This window comes from Melanostigma gelatinosum (assembly GCF_949748355.1).
Source record: "Melanostigma gelatinosum genome assembly, chromosome: 19".
Classification (NCBI taxonomy): domain Eukaryota; kingdom Metazoa; phylum Chordata; class Actinopteri; order Perciformes; family Zoarcidae; genus Melanostigma; species Melanostigma gelatinosum.
The window spans coordinates 5,336,655-5,356,353 of record NC_136652.1 but is presented as its reverse complement, the minus strand read 5'-3'; the positions used below and the strand labels follow the sequence as shown (position 1 = coordinate 5,356,353).

General features: G+C 43.3%; 1 protein-coding gene across 3 annotated transcripts; it reads right to left on the bottom strand.

Moving 5' to 3' along the window:
• Positions 1-1,396: 1,396 nt before the first annotated feature.
• Positions 1,397-19,256, bottom strand: lbr (lamin B receptor). Of its 3 annotated transcripts, none has more exons than XM_079290708.1 (14): positions 19,117-19,256; positions 15,039-15,213; positions 14,109-14,321; positions 12,692-12,766; positions 10,562-10,760; positions 9,040-9,236; positions 8,491-8,545; positions 8,046-8,240; positions 7,850-7,953; positions 7,383-7,508; positions 7,032-7,200; positions 6,702-6,782; positions 4,039-4,161; positions 1,397-3,490 (listed from the first exon to the last, which is right to left on the bottom strand). In XM_079290708.1, the coding sequence occupies exons 2-14, from the start codon at positions 15,207-15,209 to the stop codon at positions 3,330-3,332; spliced, it is 1,869 nt and encodes a 622-aa protein (XP_079146834.1). In that variant the 5' UTR covers positions 15,210-15,213; positions 19,117-19,256; the 3' UTR covers positions 1,397-3,329. The 3 variants fall into 3 exon arrangements, with proteins under 3 accessions (XP_079146834.1, XP_079146836.1, XP_079146835.1); XM_079290710.1 differs by having other exon boundaries at positions 12,692-12,760; XM_079290709.1 differs by lacking the exon at positions 19,117-19,256 and adding an exon at positions 17,449-17,593.
• Positions 19,257-19,699: the final 443 nt, after the last annotated feature.

The following is a 19,699-nucleotide window of genomic DNA, read 5'->3' as shown; positions in this document are numbered from 1 at the left end:
AAATAGAAAAGGGCAATGTGATGTTCACAGTAGAACCCGCCACCTGGTGGGCGGAACAGGATATACACAGTCAGCAAGACCGCATGAACATATATACGTATATGAAGCTCGGAATAAAAGCCTGTTGCAGTGCATCAAGTCGTTGTTCGTCTGGGTCATAATTACAATACAGAAACATTACAGGGGGGTTGGGTGCAAAAAGGAAAACTGGCCTAACCGAACCCTCAACCACCAATTTTATAATAAACAAGGTTTTGCTTATTTGTTTATTTTTTCTAAATACTCTTAACTATTGTTTTGATTCTTTTATAACATATCTCGTTAGGATGCCCGAAACCAAACCCTAATCCTAACCACAATCTACCCTCTTATTGTTACCTAAACCCAACCAAGACATTAACCTTGTGTGTATGTGTATTATTTAGTGCAAGTTAACACGTTATTGTGTATTTGGCTGTGGAAATACAAAAGGCCTGTTTTGCTTACAAACGCATTCATTATTTTTGGCAAATTCGCAGGATTTTGAAGAAGAGGAGAAATCCTTGAACAAAATAAATAAGGACCTTACGGATAAACTGGCCCCTGCAGTCCGTCAGAAGTACCAGAGCTTGATTGCCGAGGTGACCACACGTTGCATGGATTCCTGGACACGCTGTCCTATAATGTGCAAAACAATGCACAGATATGGTGCACTGAGAAAAAACACAAGTAAAACACCAAATGTTTTAAATTTGAAATAGTTTTGTCCCCAAAAAAATAATGACATGATTCAGACTTCATTTAGTGGATGTGTCACAGTACAGAAGAATCCTGTTGAACTCGATATTGAATTAGTTTGATTATTGAACTGTAAATATGGATTGAAGAGGTTTAAACTGTGCGTTCAGCTGATATTCCAACAGTGCTAACCCTAGAAGAACCTTCTATTTCTGTTGTGAAGTCTGAAGAAGAGCGTCGCTGAAGTTCATTTAAAGTGGCAGGCAGTCAACTTAACCTTTTTAAGAGATGAACACAAATATTTGTAATAAACTGTCATTGTATGAAGACTAAATATTATTTTCCCCATCAGAATAGAAAGGCTCTGGAGAGACGTTTATGGCGGCGTACTTATACACCATCTTTACCAACCTTGAGAGAGAAGGCCTTCTCAATCCTGACAACCGAATGCATCTCTCTGCTCTGCACTAGTGCTTCGTACCCCACATACAGAAGCACCTTCAGTTTGTCCAGCATGGCTGCAACTGCCACCGACTACGCACTGAGGCGGCAACTGTGTGTGTGTGTAGAGTGTTACAGGCCATTTGTTTTGTGCAGACACATGGCAGATCTAGGTGTAAACATAACTACAGTGGTCAAAATTCAAACTAAACAAATACAAAGCAGTATTAAATATCGAATGAGAAACATTACTGTTATCTCCTTTACTGAAAATGATTTAAGAACAAATTTGTTTTACAAAGAATTCAGTCAGCACAGCATAAGAAACATGCTACCTAATCTAGTTCATATAGTGCTACTTTTGTACTCCGCTACAGCTGCACAGGCGCACAAATACTTCTTGTTTTGGGTTCACAATTGCTAATGCACAGTCAACAGCTTTCCATGTCGTCACAGTATAAACGTCATTAAAATTGTCATTTTACCTTTGAGTTAAAGCTTGAATAGGTTCAAACCAAATGCATGTGGCAGTGGTGGGAAATGAACTAGTTCATAATCGGGAATATGATGCAGATGGTTTCATCGCCATAAAAATCTGTCGTTTGCAAGGTTACGCATGACGCGTGCTATGGCTGCAACTTGTTCATAAGGGATACAAACGCTACTGTTGGACCAAACAAACCTCACTTTGCTTTCCTAAGCGCGCACACACACACACACACACACACACACTCCCAAGAGCCAGTGTGCACAGCAAAGTGACTGAACCTGAGGTGGCAAGAAACCAAATCAAATACACTTTGGGATTAATAATGTAAAAATAAATAAAAATATGCCTCTTCACATCAGTGCATTTTTCTTGAAACCTCCCAAATCAATTTACACTGAAGTTAAAACTAGATATCTATATAAAAAAAAGATGCAACCAAATTTAAGAGACAACTTTCATAACATCTTTCTGACAAAGTTCTGGGTCCTGAGTAAGAACATTAGCCGCAGTTCCACTGTGCAGATCAGTTCTCAATAGGTAGCATTTTGAATCCCAGCCGTCACAATATACACGTCCAGTATCGTTAGAGCAGGAAGGCAAACTTACAAAAATGATTCATCATAGCCAAGCTGACATTGTGACATTTTGAATATGGGAGCAAAGAGTAAAATTATGCAAATGTTGAGATATTGTTGAAGTATAAAACAAGTGTATATACAAAAAGACTAGTGCTGGGCAAGTTAACGAGTTAATTTCGCTTAAACGCATTCATTAATTAACGCCGACATTATTTTATCGCGTGTTAACGCATTTTTCTCATTCATGATAATTTTTTTTTCTTTTTTTTAAATTGAAAGACAAGAGACAATACATATACGTAACAACAAGAACAGTGGGATAAAAGCCAGCAAACATCCTATAGTCAGTTGCGGTAAAGTCAGCAGACACTTGCATGTTAGTGCACCTATATGCTGAAATTCACTGTAAACACATTTAAACGGCACAGATCGGGAGCGAGCGAAGGACTTTGAAAGTTAACGGAAACATTAACGTGAGAAAACATCCGGTTTCTTCAGTCGAACATCCGGTTTTCAGAATAAGATGCCAACAAAGTATGAATTATATTCACATTAAGTATAAAACATGCTGCCTGCATCTCGTGAACCAAATGTTATTGTCCTTTAGTTCAAACAGCAGTACTTTTAAAATAAGTGCGCACGCAATACACTACTTTTGAATTCATTGTTGAACTTTGCCATAACAATGCGATTAATCGCAAAAAATCCATGCGATTAATCGCGATTAAATATTTTAATCGTTGCCCAGCACTAAAAGAATATACATCCTAACAAGACATTCCTAGCAGAAGCATTTTCATTCCTCCCAAATTTTGAAAACTATTCAAAGTATATTTTTTTTAATTTCTATTAAAAAGAAAAGGCAATTCTTCAAATAGTCCACGATACCAATGGGCGCCGTTTTCTCTTGCATCAAAAAATTCAAAGTACTGCTGCTCCTTCATTCCAGAATCAAGATTTGAAAAATTCTTGGATTAAAAAAAACAAAGATTTAAAAAGTTAAATCAGTCAATTATCCATTCAAATTGAAGTTAGATTTTTTTTGGTGAGCCTTAATATTGGGAGAGAAGGCCTCGGCTCGGGAGTGTCCAGCACCAGGCTCCTCAGTAGACGCGAGGAATGATCCGGTAGCGGACAGTCCGGCAGTACTCTTCCCACGCAGAGCCGTACTTCCTCCTGCACTCGCTCATGTCCCGGGCGTCTCGGTGCACCAGCAGGATGATGAAGTAGATCATGTAGTACCACGGCAGGAGGTGGCTGAAGCCTGGGGGGGTGGACGGCAGAGAGGACAGGACACTTTAACCCAACGGTCATTCAAAGTAAACTCTTCATCGCGTTATTATTGGCAAGGTCACGTTTTTACGTGACAGTTCTCAAGAAAATCCATGAAATCAACTGGAAGGTGTTGGTGAGTAGGGGTGGAAGTTATTTGTATTCATAACAGAGACAGTGTATAATAAACAGATATTTCACTTCAGTGCTTGAAACCTGATGTGTTAAACATATAGCCGACAGGTAACTAGCAGAGACTGGATAGAATATGGACCTGGCTCTGGGACCTCACTCATAGCTTCAGGTGTCGCCATCCTGGTTGGTTGTATTTTTTTTCTTCTTTTTTTTTTTAAACAGTCCATACGTTAACGTCTGTTTCTTAGTACAACAAGCTAGGTATGGTGAGCTCTGGCGCTAATTACTGCTGTAATGGTGTATGAATGAAATACAGTCTAGTTACTATGATTCCATGCGTGAACCATGGAAAGTACTGAAGCGATTTCTTTGATTTATTTTCGTGCAAATGTGAAGCAAACTCACCACAGGGTAGGGACCAGGCCAGAGCCATCAAAAGGTCTCCCAGGTAGTTGGGGTGGCGGACCACGCCCCACCAGCCGGACACCAGCAGACTCTTTCCTGTAGCTGTGGGGATCGTCTGCAGATCTGCAGAGGACAGACAGACAAAGGTTACCACAGCGATACAGACGTGGCCAAAGACATGAAAGGGAAAACAGCTGGATATCTGGACACCGTTTGGGCACAAAGTACTCTACACTAGGGCTGCACGAAATCATAATCATGCCAAAATCATAGTCGCGATTATTTTGATCAATATTGCGATCACGATTATTCATTAATTTTAGGGACATCTTTTTATTGCACGTTCAAATGAACAAGAACACTGCTTCCACTTCCACGATGTGCTACATTCAGGCTAATGTACAACTCTTTGCATCAGACTGGTCCTGATCACAGTGCATCTCGTAGAAGGAAAATATAAATAAAATAGTACCAACACTTTTTACCCAACATTAAATCAACAGAGCACTGCTTTCACTTCCATGATGTGCTACATTCCAGCTGATGTGCGGCGCAGACACAACTCGAACGCACTCTGTGCATATGATTTGTTCTTCCTCCCTCCCTGGACCAGTTTCAGTTTGCTTACCGAACTAAACGGTCCACAGAGGATGCAATCTCCTCCGCTCTACACCCAGCCCTCACACACCTGGACACTAAGAACTCCTACGTCAGAATGCTGTTCATAGATTTCAGCTCAGCATTCAATACAATCATCCCCCAGCAGCTTGTGTGTAAACTTAGACCTGGGCCTCAGCCCCTCTCTCTGCAACTGGTTGTTGGACTTCCTCACAGAGAGACCACAAGCTGTTCGGGTCAACAACAACACTTCGAACACACTAACACTGAGTACGGGGGCCCCCCAAGGTTGTGTGCTCAGCCCCCTTCTCTTCACCCTGCTGACCCATGACTGTAAACCCAACTACAGCTCCAACCACATCGTGAAGTTCGCTGACGACACTACCGTGGTAGGTCTCATCAGCCACAACGATGAGACTAACTACAGGAAGGAAGTGAACCAGCTGGTCCGTTGGTGCCAAAATAACAATCTCTTCCTCAATGTGGGGAAAACAAAGGAGATTGTTGTTGACTTCAGGAGAACCCACTCCCAACCCCCCCTCCCTCTGACCATCAATGGTGCTGCTGTGGAGCAGGTGAGCAGCACCAAATTCCTGGGTGTGACAATCACAGATGACCTCACCTGGAACAGCAACACCACTGCACTGGCAAAGAAGGCCCAGCAACGCCTGTACTTCATCAGGAAGCTCAAGCGAGCAGGAGCCCCCCCCCCATCATGCTCTCATTCTACCGAGGCGCCACTGAGAGCATCCTCAGCAGCTGCATCACGCTGTGGTTCGGAAGCTGCACCGCCTCCAACCGCAAGAGCCTGCAGCGCATTGTGAACTCTGCCCAGAGGATCATCGGAGTCTCACTCCCTACACTACAGGACATTTACAACACCCGCCTCACCCGCAAAGCACTCGGCATTGCGGGTGACCCCACCCACCCCTCCAACAGCCTCTTCAGCCTCCTGCCTTCAGGGAGAAGGTTCCGCAGTCTCCGTTCAAGCTCTACCCGGCTGAGGAACAGCTTCTTCCACCAGGCGGTCAGGATGCTGAACTCTCTCCCTCCCTCTCTCCTCTCGCTCCCCCTCTCTCCCCCCCTGCCATCTCTGCCATCTCTCCCCTGACCTCTCTACCCTCCCCCTCACCCACCTTCCCCACTGCCTCAAATGGAACATACCAGGACATCTACTCCCCCTCACACCCCTTCCCTCATCCAGCACCAGTCACTTTTTCTATTTATTTATTTTAATTTTATTCTCTGCCTCATCCAGCACCAGTCACTTTTTATTCTCTGCTGCTACTTGTTAATCCTTTATCTAGGCCCTTATGTTCTTAACTTTTTTTTTCTATTTTTATTCTATTATATGTTATATGTTCATGTCTATATTACACTGTGGGACTGCGAGAAACGGCATTTCGAATTTTCTGTATGCATAAACACATGTGGAAAATTTGACAATAAAGTGAACTTTGAACTTTGAACTTCTTGGTTAACATCACTCGCCCTAAATCCAAAAAACGAAGTGTCGAAGTCGAAGTGTCCCTGAGCAAGACACTGTACCCCTAACTGCTCCCCAGGCGCCTGTCATTGGCAGCCCACTGCTCCCTACATATACAGGGATGGGTCAAATGCAGAGAATGATTTCCCCACCGTGGGACTAATAAAGGAATGTTTCTTCTTCTTACACACGTCTGTCTCTCTACTTCTACCGGAGTCTGCAGGGTGCGCGCATGACACCTCCCATCTCGTTCGGCTGACTGTTGAGGAAGCGCTTGATTTGATATGTAGCACAGCACGTATTTTAAACGTCAATATCGCAGACGATCATGCTCATTTAATCATGGCAGCCAAAATCGTGATCGCGATTAAAATTTTATGAATTGTTGTACTCCACACATATGGAAAATTATTCATTTATTGACTGTAACTCTAGAGAGCTCATACTTCAGGAAATCAATGGCTGATCCACCTCAGTAATCTTCCCTTGAAGGTCAATAAATACATGTTTAGGTCATTACACAACCATGACAAAGCATTAATCCCACAACAGAACTTACGAGACAGTTTGGGGTCTGATGGGTTTCTCCTGAAGGCGTTCTTCTCAGAGTTGGACTTCCTGAAGATGTAGAAGCCAACGACTGAAAGACAGAGAAACCTTAAACATCCGACTCAGCTCTAAAGGCTGGGGAAATACATCAACTTTACCCCTTTGGGACTTAACTATTCGTCTTTATTTAATGAAATGAACCGGGACATTTGTCATTGAGTAGCTGTACTTGACCTCAAGATAAAGTAACAAGAACTATAGACAGCTGCAGTTGTGTAATGAAATCATGCAGATGTTGAACAGGGAGGGCCAGTGACTAGTTCGATGCTCTGCTACTTACGTTTGAGTGCGATTATGGCTGCGACGGCGGGGAGGCTCAGGGGGTTGGGGTGGCTGACCAGGTAGTAGGCCTGCAGGGTGTAAGTAAAGGGAACCCACACCAGATCACCAAACGCCAGCATGAAGCCAAAACCATCGTGCATCAAGTCCATGGTGGTCAGGATGGCCTCCTGAGGAGAAGGAAGACACATTCCTCACTCATTGTTTTCATGAAAGTAAGATGGGGCAGAAGTTGATACGCTGATGATACGTCATGGTCTTTTTTTTTTATTCATCAATATGTTCTATCAAATTCCCATGGTGATATTTTGGAGAACAGCACATTTGTTGGCGTGTGCTCTGCTGAGCGTACCTCATTCCAGAGGCCGTCCACCACGTAGAGCAGCTGGAAGAGGTTCACAAGGACCATGGAGTAGGATGGAGCATCCAGATGCTGCTGCTTCATCTCAGCCAGCGCCATCGCAAAGTTGACCAAACACTGGACGACACAGATAAAATGAAAAATCATTACCAATGTTTGCCCCCACAGCCACGCGCAAACACAAGGTGCTCATTCATCTCATACCGTATGTCTGAGGCTGGAAATACATTCCACATGTGGCCACCAGAGGGTGCAATGTGTATAGCAAATGACAGGCCCCATTGAAACAGATGTGGTATAAAAGGTACATGTTTAAAATAGCATTGTTGCTACTTTCAGTGTATTTGGCTGTGGAAATACAAAAGGCCTGTTTTGCTTACAATAATAATAAACTTCTTACTGCTCACTAAATGTATTACTGAGACTAATATTTGCTTTGGTGTCCCATGACAACTCACCCAGCCAATCAGACCGGGGCGCATCTCGCAGAAGAATTTCAAGTCAAATTCTTTGATGCGTGGATTGAGCTCATGTCCTTTGAAGAAGTCATAGATCACATTGCCTGGTGAAATAGAAGAGGAAAGAAATCAGACACCAGGAGGCACAACACAATGTGTCTGAGCAGTGAGAAGGTAACTCTGCACCCCCCCTTACCGGAGCTGCCCCCCAGTGCCAGCTGCTCCGCGGCAGCGTACTGAGAGCGGACATACAGGTAGACGCTGAGCAGGACGGCGATGAGGAAGGAGGCCGCAGTCAGCTGCAGGAAGTGGCTGTGGATGAAGGTGAGGTCGACGCCCTGGTGCACCGCTGCTACTGCAACGAGAGAGCTCACCGTGATGGCGAAGAAACCTGGAGGGACACGGAGAGCTTTAGATACAGATGGGATGGAAGAAAGGTCGACTCGGAAGACTAAAAAAACAATGATTAAAACAAAAAGAAAGATAGCAGAAGCATGGTCTACTTATGCTCTAAGCCTGTCGGTTAAAGTAACAGATGAGCTAGCACCTCAATTCAACAGTCAGTATTGGTGAATGCTAGTTGAATGGATGACTTGATTGTGGGTGGGGTTGGAGACAACGCTCCCTTCACACAGCCTCACCATTGGTTCTGTACTTCAGCCTCTCCCCAGACCGAAGTGGCATGCCCTCGCTCAGCTAGAGAGGAACAAAAGACATTTGGATTCACTGACATGCAGCTTCTTTTGCGCTAAGAAAGTAAGTATTATTTTGTCCGACATACCAAACACAAAAAATGTCATGTTTATAAGGTTTGTCGTTGAGGTAAGTAATTAGTTTGTGTAAGATATCAAGAGGCAGAGATGAGCCAGGAGGTGAAGGAACAGCTTCCTCATTCCTGTGGAGAATCTAATTAACCGTTACTCCTGACCATTAATCCAATTTCTGCGACCTGCCAGAGATAACAAACGCAAAGTCATGCGCTGGTTCACGTGCGTCTTCCCTGTACCAGTTAATAAAGAGCAAAGGCAGCTACCACCTCCACCGTGTGTTCTGGCTGCAGTGAAATACTGTACTGATGGTGACCGGGGGAAACGGACTGCATTCATGTGCATCGACTGACTTTATTTCTCTTCATGAACTCATGCGTGCATTTTTCTTTATGTGTTCAGTTCTCGGCTCTTCTCACTCACCTTCCCAACAGGCAGCACGTAGAGCAGGACCTGGAATAAGATCCAGAGGACCACAAAGCCAAAAGCCTGAGCATCCCAGAAGGCTTCAAGAGGGGGCAGAGGGGGAGGGAAGCTGGTCAGACTGGGGTCCTTCTGGTTGACCTGGAGCACCAGGAAGAGAACCCAGGCCGGCAGGAAGAGCAGCCAGAAGTATGCTCCTGGAGAAAGGAAAAGACATCACAGTCTAGTGTATTACACATAGCAATGCATTCAGTGAATCCTTTCTGAAACGTTGAGCACAGAAGAACTCGGTGAAAACCAAAGGTTTACGTTGCATAAGATAAGAGTTATTGTGCCGCAGGGAAAAGCATGATTCATTCTTTACGAGGGATGTTAATAATTAACGGTTTCACCGTTAACCATCAACAAGAACTTTGACCAATTACTGCTGCGAGTTAAACACTTAAATAAAATATATTAAAAACTCCGGAGGGGCTCGTCACCAAACCCTCTGAACCCCGAGGAGTTTCAGTCACGTTTCTCTCTGTGGCCTTGAGTTTTATTGCATTAAAGTCCCAGCTGGGAAAAAAGAACCGTTGGAAAGATAAGATAATGATGGTTTTTACAGCTTCTGGCTGTGATAAACGGTGTTGTTTTGGTGATTGTTTAAAGAAAACGCTTTCCCATCCCGCCGGCGGGTTTTGGGGTTCAGAGGGTTAAAGGAGAGTAGCGGGTCCCCCTTCAAAGGTCAGCCCACCTTTAGAGAGCCAGAGTTGTTCACTTTGCTGCTAACCTCCTTCACTTTGCTCAGCAGGTGGCAAGCAAGACACAGGCGCTTGGCTTGGGTCTTAAGGAGTTGTAGTATTTGTTCACCAACTAATAAACGATACACACACACACAGCACTGCTGCGTTCACAGCTATAACATTACTGCTAACTTCACACACACAGACTCTTTCTCTCTCGACCGGACAATCGCCAACGTTATGTTGGGCTTGCAGTACACTAGGGGAAACCCTGACAGAGTTGCTAGACAGACAGACAGCCGATAACCTCACCACACAAACTAATTGATACGGTGGACTCGGTGGCTGCTCACTCTCCCAGGCGGGTTAACTGGAGACTCAGGTGCCTCTTTTCCGTATACACTGCAGTTGTAGATAAATGATGAATTTACCCTGTTTGTACATCGAGGTAGAAACTTCAACCCAAACACCCCAGCGTGCAACAAGCCACTAATCCTGTCGATTAGTGAGGGTCGGCTACCGGTCAGAATAAAACAAAGAAACCAAACTAGCATTCCCAGTCTTTACCTGCACTGCCAGGACCGCTATGCCAACCAGTCCTCCTGGTGGTTAACTCCCACTAACTAATACACAGTATACTGAGTGACAACGGAAATTGAAAATACATAAATGAAGTGAAGTGTAAATAAATACAAGTGTGTGCCTTTGAAAGCACCGGGCCCTAAATGAAACTGTGGGAGTGTTTGAAGATCGTCCCCTGGCTAGTTGCTGCAGATCTTATCCACCCTATGACCTACCTATCTTGCCTCCAAAGTCCAGAGGGGTGGTGGGGGAGGCAGCAGGAGCTGCAGGAGCAGCAGCCAGCTTGGCATCCTCCTCCTCCAGCTGCTCTGGTTTGGCCTCGACTGCTTTGGCATCTCCAGTGTTCTTCCTGCGGCGCAGATTGTAACGGCCGTGGCTCTGATCAGGCTCCGCCTCTACCGTAGCCTCAGATTTCTGAAGAAAGATTTTTGGATTATTAAAAACATACAAATCAAATTCAAAAGTTGTACAAGACGTGGGCTCCCAATTTCAACAAAGCTCTTGCACAGCATAAAGTCTCAGTGACGTCACTTGATTGACGAGGTTGTGATCGTCAGACCTTCATCAGGTAAAGTTCCGATAAACAGGCGTTTCAATTTTAATGTCCTGATTGGTCAGCCTCCACCAGGGTCCGACAGCTATCCGACTCCGCTACATGGACTGATTGAAAGGTTCAGGCTGGTCCTGGTTAAACGTGGTGTAATAGTGATACTCGTTACCTGGGGAGGTTGAAGGAGATATAAGTTTCTAAAACATGTTTTTAACATTAGTAGAGTACGCTAGCACTTCATTAACCGACAATAGCACTTCAATGCTACGCTAGCTATTGAAGGAATACTGAAAGTCTACACATGCCGTTTTTGAATAATTGTAACAATAAATACAGGCCAGAACAGTGTTCCTTATATTTCATTGTGTTCAGTCTCCATCACCAGGTGATGGAGACTGAACACTGTGATCTGTAGCTTCTATCTAGTTTGAACCCGTTTTCACTGATGAATCAGTTTGACATCCTTCAAACACATTTTGTAGACCCTTCCATCTGCTTCTCTCTGAATCCACTTTTTGTTAATAGATGGATAATATTTATACAATGAGTAGAGTTCGTGACAGTGTGGACTCCATGCTCGCTGGGACAACTTGACTGAGTAGCAGGGGGGGCGGGGCTTAATGAAAGGTGAATTGGTCTTCTACATCATTGGATGACTGAAACAATGACAAATGCAGCAGCGAGAAGGCAGATTTGTTTTGATGTCCAATAGTTAAGATAACCGTCATTTAAAACATTTGCACTGTCGGTTTGCCTTCAGGCTAAATATTTCTCAACATACAAATTAAAACACTGAGAAGAAATAGTTTGTAGAAATGGCTTTTCTACTGAATGAGATTCCATTTTAAATCAAATCACACACCAAAGATTAAAATTTAAAAAATGTAAAGATCCCCAACATAATTCCTTTACAGCTCTTGGGGATCTATTCGAGTTACTGAATCACGTTTCTCGTCATTTCATTTTTGTTTGTAAATTTAAATATGTTCACCAAGTACGGCTTTACTTTCTCTGTTCACTAAAGACTATTTTCACAAAGCTATGACTGAGCTCTCAAAGCACTTCTAACAGAGGGTGTACCTATCTAGGATTCAAGATTAGGTCTCATAACCATACAGACTTACAATGACTTTAGAGGCGAGCTGGTCTCAGGTCTGTAATCCCACTCGGGGATCTCATTTAGGCAAAAACAACAAAGCTAGCAAAACGGGACAAAAGTGGATTGAAGTAAAGTAGTATACATTTATACATCAACTCATTTTAGAATCACAGATGTCTACCGCTCTACACGTAGGACCCTAAAAGGCAGGGAATGTAAAGAAGTTGCACATGTTGGTACGCCATGTGACCGGCTAAATGAAGCACGATCTTGTGAGGGGAGCCTCCCTCAGTTGGAAAACACACTCGCGCCCCCCCCCCCCCCCCACGTGCATGCATCATGACATTCCATTAGCTCCAACTTGCCTCAAAGGCCATTCACTTTGAGACAGTAGTAGAGTAGCGCCTGTAAAATCAGTTGTCTGGTTTTTTGTAACAGTGTCTGACAAAAATCATTTCAACTCAAGAGAGCCGCTACAGTGGAAAAGTGTGTGAATAAAAAAAAAGTGTAAAGTCAGTCAGTAAAGCTTTCAAATCCAAAGACATGGTGTGTTCAGATGTTTCCTGGAGTGTATTTCATGACTTTGGTCCGTCTTCATATGCTTTGATGTTCGGGGCAATGTGCCTGTCCACCACAGATTTATTTCTTGACCTTTTCCAACATGTTTTTAATTACAAAATAAAAATAAAAACTCACCTGATTTACTGTGTTATTCTCCTCTTTATTTTCCTGCCCATTGTTGCTATTGTTCTCAGCTGCCTTTGTCTGTTGCTGCCCGTCAAACAATGGAGGGAGATTGATGGAGATGAAGAGAGACAAAGGGGGGGGGGGACAGGCAGAGGGAACGTGACGGGTTCGGTCAAAATCCAGGATGGCAGAGAGCCAGAAACCCCACTACAACATGGTAATGATGATTTAGGACATTTCATGACAATCGTGCCCGATAACAATGTTCCTTTTGGAAGTCAACTGATGGCACAACTTTAACTTCAGTCAAGACAATTATATTTATCCAGCCCAATATGACAAATGCCATTCACTTTTCAACATGTGTGCAACATCGATAGTTTTACGTCGGCACACACACACACACACACCGCTGTCATGTCAACATGCCGTCAGTGTGGAAGTTCTACAGCGTGAGTGAAGACGAAATAAAGCTTGTAATCCGTCACATCTGCAAGTCTTGAATAAGCCGTGAAGGCATCAAACTGAAAACATTTGGAACAACTAACTTACTCAGACACTTATTATGTTGCAATTCATTCCCACCGTGCTGCTCAGAGGAATCTCAGTGACCGGCTCGTCTGCTGACAGCACAGAGCTCAACGGCCAACGTTAGCCAATCAGAACCAATTTGACTAAATGTAGTCTTTGGGCACACATGGGTTAGGGGTAACAAACAAAAGCCACAGGGACGGTCTCTGCTGTCTTCATGATCATTGGGTACTTCCGTTTAAACTGCTTGTTTGTTGCACTGACTGCTGTATCAAAGGTATTTATGTGTCTGACGCTGAGGTGCAGATGATCTTATATAGCTCTAAACCACAACAAAGCCAGACTGAATTTTGTACTGCGCCACATTGTGATTACTTACAATGGCCTGGTAGGGCGAGTTAAAGAATAGGGAAAGCCCAAAGAGCAGTTTAGCAGAGTATTCTAATGTGGTGGGGCACCCAGATTAATATGCAATTATGACACATGTACTGTATGACTAGGTTGGTGTTGCAGGAAGCAAACATGGAAATACTTCTTGTGCATTCAAGGCACAGTCTATAAACTGACTGTGCTAGTACAGACTGAATCAGTAGAGGCTCTGCTTAGTGTTGCAACATTTTGATGAATGACATTGCTGACACTTAGCTATCATTTCTTTCATAGACTAACGGGACAGTCCACTCAGAAATGTTACTCTATAGCACGAGATAAAGTGAATTGATGAGACATCTGCATACAAATTCAGGCAGAGATGAACAGTAACACTTTATATGGCACAGTATTTACTCTTTCTGATACCCTTTGATCAATCTGTTTCTGTACAGCAGACTCTCCAACATCACCAGTGCTGAGACAAGAGGTCATGAGGACATGAGAAGGCCACTGTGGCACTTACCAGGGGACTCAGCCTGACTTCTAGTGTATCCTTCAGCCTTGTGTCCCTGCGGGAGGACGGCGGGCCATCCGTTAGAGCTGCAGCAGCTACAGCCGCCGCCTTGCGGGAGGGTGAGCGCCGCGTGGTCCTTGCTGGGGAGCGGGAGCGAGAGCGGCGGCCTGGAGATCGAGATCGAGAGCGAGAGCGAGGGCGGATCGAGAAATCTGAAGCATTCTGAAGGAAAAACAGCAATTGAGAACAAAAGGAGGGATTAGAACCAATAATAACGAGTGTGCCTTGTTTTAGAGGAGAGACAGAAAAGACAGTCTCATCTTTTGTATAATCGAATAGCTTCACACAGCAGGGTCGAAAAGAGGTTGTCTGCAAGGCTTGTGCAGTATAATGGTATTCAGATATCAATTAATCAGATATAAAATCGGTCACAATTTAGGCTCCCCCGCAATTAAACGACCATGGTAGACTGCGATATTGACGTTTAGCATGCGAGCTTCGCTCATGGAAAACTCGGCTTCATAGCAAATCAAGCGCTCCCTACACTAACAACCAGCCATAGAGATGTTTTGGCTTCACTTTGGAGGAGCCGTCATGCCGCTGTGTGAGCGCCCTATAGCGACAGTCTGTGAAAAACTTTCCTGAATGTTGGAGCTGCGGTCCAGAGTAGAAAAGTAGTATACAGATTACATTACAAATTTTAACCGAGAGCAGATGGTTAAAAAAAAGTCAGATTTTAATGTAAAGAATTGTCAATAATAAGTAGGAATATGGCAAAACATTGAAAGACAGAGCAGTGCTCTGTTAATTTAATTTTGGGTAAAACGTTTTGCTAAAATGTAATTTTGCTTCTAGACGATACACTGACTAAGAACCGCTTTTATTTTAATGCAAAGATTCAAACAAAACAAAAAGCATGTTACATGTTCAGTTGGCTACCTTGATGTCTTGCTCCCTGAGCTCCAGCTCGGTACCGTCCTTATAGATGACGGTGTACAGACTACTTTTGGCATCGAAGCCCAGCACCTTGACCTCATAATACAGGCTGCTGCCAGGCCAGCGGCCCATGACCATGTCTCCTCTCTGATGCCTTACAGCAGGCATCTTCATCGACCTGAGAATAAGTGAGAGACAAGAGATGTAGTATAGTGAGGAGGGAAGAAAGACACAGAGAGTCAAATACAGCACACAGAGACGTGAGAGACAAGAACAGGGAGGAAGGGAAGCACAAAAGGAAAGGAGATAAAAGATAATAGTTTTTAGACTTTCATCAGAACTGTGTCGGCTGACTTTTGGATTTTTTGGACAGTAAAAAACAAAAGTAGAGAAGCAAGGTACATTTTGCATTACATGAATATGGAACGTTTTACTTATTTATTGAGAAAACTGTCAACGTAAAGTACAGAGAAGGATAAATTGATACAATGGCAGGCATTGTTATTGAACCCTTTTCTGTTTCCATACAGTCCAGTGAAGCACAGCATGAGCTCAAACTTCTACAATGACAACTACAGTGGCATCTCTAAATCTCAACGGGCTCATTGTCACCCACTCTGCCTTGGCAGTTACATATTTGACAAACTGCTTTCTGTCCATCCACTGCATTCACAGTGTAACTACGGCTGGACAATACAGTTGCCGTAATTAATGAAGCAATGTAGCCGACGAACACAAACTGAAATAGTCTTAGAAAAACAGCAATTGCGCAATTTATCGTGCGATTGTACAGAGCAGATGTTGTTCAAAAAGACACACTAAAGGGCTAGAGCAACCACAGACGAGCTCGCTTTGAGCTGGAAGACGCTCCAGAGCTGAGGAACTGAAGCCGATGAGACGTTCAAGCAACCCGTTACGACATGCCAAGAGATGAGTGGGCTTGTTCTGGCCCCTCCCCCAGGCATTTAGACTACTCTTCAAAATAATTAATGTTGAAATATGTTTAATCCTAGGCGGCCAACATAAAAAACTACTGGCACTCTCTCCACAGTCCATACTGACACGCCCCTAGGGGAATCCCTGAACCTCACAGGGGAAAACAAAAAAAATCAACCGAATCTTTGTTTCCGATTTAACTGTTTGCTAATGTGTGAAACTAATTTGGGAGATGCATAGTGACGCATGCAGCAGGGTGAGGTCATCCTTGAACTGAAAGAAAACTAAAAGGTTATACTGAATTTTTGTCTGCCAACTGCCCTGCTAGTTGTCAGACTGTGATAAAGATTGTTCCGCTGTGTCTGCTTCAGCATTGTTCAGAAAATTCAACCCTCTCATATGGAGGGGTAGAGGGACAATTTACCACAAAAGGGCTACTTACATTAGCCTACACTTTAGAATGGCAAACACTGACTGTAGTGTGCACCACTGGACACAATGAGGTAGGCCAGGCAAGGTCCGCATTATTGAACATTAGTGACCCGGGTGGCTCAGTGTCTAGAAAACCGCCACACTGCTGCAGAACTGCTGACAGGTCCGTCCCTGCTAGGTTTACCCAAAGCTGTCTGTCTGACAGAGTGGTCCCATTCAAGTCACAGGCAAGGAATTCTAGACCAGCCACTGTAAAAGTGACAGGAACCTGAGCTGTGGCTGTTAAGTTTGCTAAATATAGCAGCCAGTTTGAGGACGACCGTACAATCTAAAATGGTTAGAACGGTCGATCAGCTTTACACCCACTGAGTGGACAAATACAATTTTCTTCCATGCTGCAGAAAGAGACATCTGAATGATTGCCACATGAAAAATAAGAAAATGTAAAGGCAAACCATGCACGGGCATGCTTGTGTTACACACAGCTCTTTCAAAAAAGGTTAATATTAACTGAGATAAATGGAAGCATACCCATGTTTCTGCTAGTCTAAATCACTTTCCCATGAGTCACCTTGCCACTGCCAGCATGAGAACACAGAGGAAGCATTACAACAATGTATAACATGTTTGATTAGTAGCACCTTAACAAGAAATGTAAGTTACTGGAAGTGGAGAAATACTGACTTAGTTGTTAGCACAGCACGCTTTGGCTTCAGCAAAGCAAATTTAGATCTTTACCTCCAGCTCTCTACTGGTGATGATTTTAGCCACATACCCTAATGACAGCCTCCTGTCGGCAGCATTACTAATTACAATTCCAGTGGTTAACACAGCACCATGCTTCAGGAATTGGCAGGTAGCATATAGAAACTGCTTTGAGGTTAGGGTTAGTTGTTTAGGTTGTGCTTTTTTACCCTAAATCGTCCACCTCGGGTGAAATGAAGCATGTACCGTATATCAAACAACTCATTCATGTTAAAAGACAATAATAGCTATTATCTTGACAACAAAGCCACTCAATCAAACAATCAAACCCGATGTGTACCTTATCTCTTGTATGCCTTTATAAACACAAAACAACTCCAGCACTCCTTCAGTAATCAGCTCGTCAGGATTACAACAAATAGGTAGAGAGGGTCAACGTAAGTGGTCAACCCTTAATCCACTGGTAACTGATCTAATCTTGTGAAAATAAATCATGAAAATCCACACCACGTGAGTGAAAAACCACCTCAATATGACACACCCGAAGCTCGTCCCCGCGCTACTCTCCTGGCTTGCCAGCAGAGTCCACATGGGAAAGTCAGGGCGGGACCGATGAGAGTTTCCCCATCAGATGTGAGGCCGGGCTGATGATACGGGCTGTCCCGTAGGTGGAGTTTTCACATAAGTCCCCCCCTGTGCAGAAAACTGCTGTTTATGCAGCCCCTTTGACATGCAACGTTCAAATTAAGTTGTAAACACCGACCATTGAGACGATAACGTGCTGTAAAACTGTGTTAACATTGCAGTGCCGTATTATTTACCTTTCATACTGGTCGGATAAATCCGAGTCCTTTCCTTTGGTGAACCAAATAACAACACGGATTAAACCCATGCAACACAAACTTTAACGTAACTGTCCACGTTAAAGCGCCACCAAATGTCAGGTTAATGTAACGCTAATGTTAAGTCGCGAGAGCAACGACCACTATTTTACAGTATTTTCTTGTATTGTGAGGATACATTATGAGACTATCTAATGTGAACCATCTATCTGAGTAAGTAACTTTTACAATTGAATGGAAAATACGTCAAACACGTGAAATCTTCGTTTGGATTTATAGTTAGTTTCTTGCGCAACTTTCAGTGCGTTATCATTTGGCATTAAGTTAAGTTACGGTAATTACGAATAATTTGGAGCACTTTTGTTAATTGACGCTAACGTATATATTTTTTTAAAGTCTCCCTTTTTTCCACTGCAGTCATTAAAGTAATTATATGTTTTGCTGCTTAATACAAATGCGAGATGAATCTGACAGTAGTTAATGATATCCTTTAGTTTATACCACAACTCAGTTCTAATGTAACGGACCTGTTGCTTTAAAGAAGTGCGCCCCACGTTAGCTCGGTGAACTGAAAGAGAGCCCTCGTGCATTAGCAAGCGACACAAACGAAGGAGGGAAAACGTCATGCATTCAAACGCTGTTGGCGAAGACAACAAACGTCACAGAAATAAACCGTGAGCACACGTGTGGTTAAGTTCGATAAATACTCAATTCAGTGATGCTATCCAAGCGAAAGTCTTAAAACCACGAACGTTAATGTGCATCTAAAAACCGACTGGGCTAACGTTAGCAGTATCGTTAATATTTAACTTTACTTGTATGGTTGTCTTTGAGTAGACAGGCACAGTCTAATTTCTGGCCATCACGTCGCTAATCTGGCGACGCTCGGGTCCATAACGGTAACGTTATAGTTAAAGTCACCGTGCTGCTGGCCAAAACTATCAAACATCTCGAATACAACTCTGAGACATGAAGAAGGAGGAGGACTGGCTGCTTACACACAACCCAACAGTCGCTACAGCCGTTTTACTTTGACCAGTGGAAACGAGTTAAGATTCCAGGAACCAGTCGGTGCCTAGTCTCCGTGAACTGCTCGAACCAAAGAGAAACGTACAGCGATTTGCCATTTTTCATCATAAGCCTATTCATTGGTGAGGCGTACTTACCTTATTATTGCAGGAGTAATTCCAGTGAGTAAAACTGATACAATATTCCTTGACAAGACGAGGAAATAATAAATTAAGATTTATATTCTAAAAACGGACGACGATAACGTTTGACGTAGCACTCTCCTTCTCCCTCCCTCTCTGGGTAAAACCCACCAGTGACCAGGAAGGCGCGAAGGCTGCTGATTGGCTCGTTCAGCGGTCATTTCAATCGGCTCTGCATTCTGATTGGTTATCGGTGGGTTTTAACTGAGCCAGGATTGGTTTAGAGGGGGTTACGATTACTTTGTTTACTGGTTTCAAATTACCGCCAGACAAAATGGTAGAAGTAGCAAAACCATATTAAAACTCTTATCTATATAAGATAGAAACAGTTTGCTTCATAATTCCCCTGATTTTATGACACATCCCTTACACTAACACAGCTATCATGGAAATAATTATTTCAGAAATGAACATAATGAATGAACAAAATAGTAGTCATAGTAGTAATATTAAAATACTAAGATTACATTTTATATTAATGTAAGATAGATTGTTCATATATCATAATTGTTTAAAAAAATGACACAGAGAGGAAGAA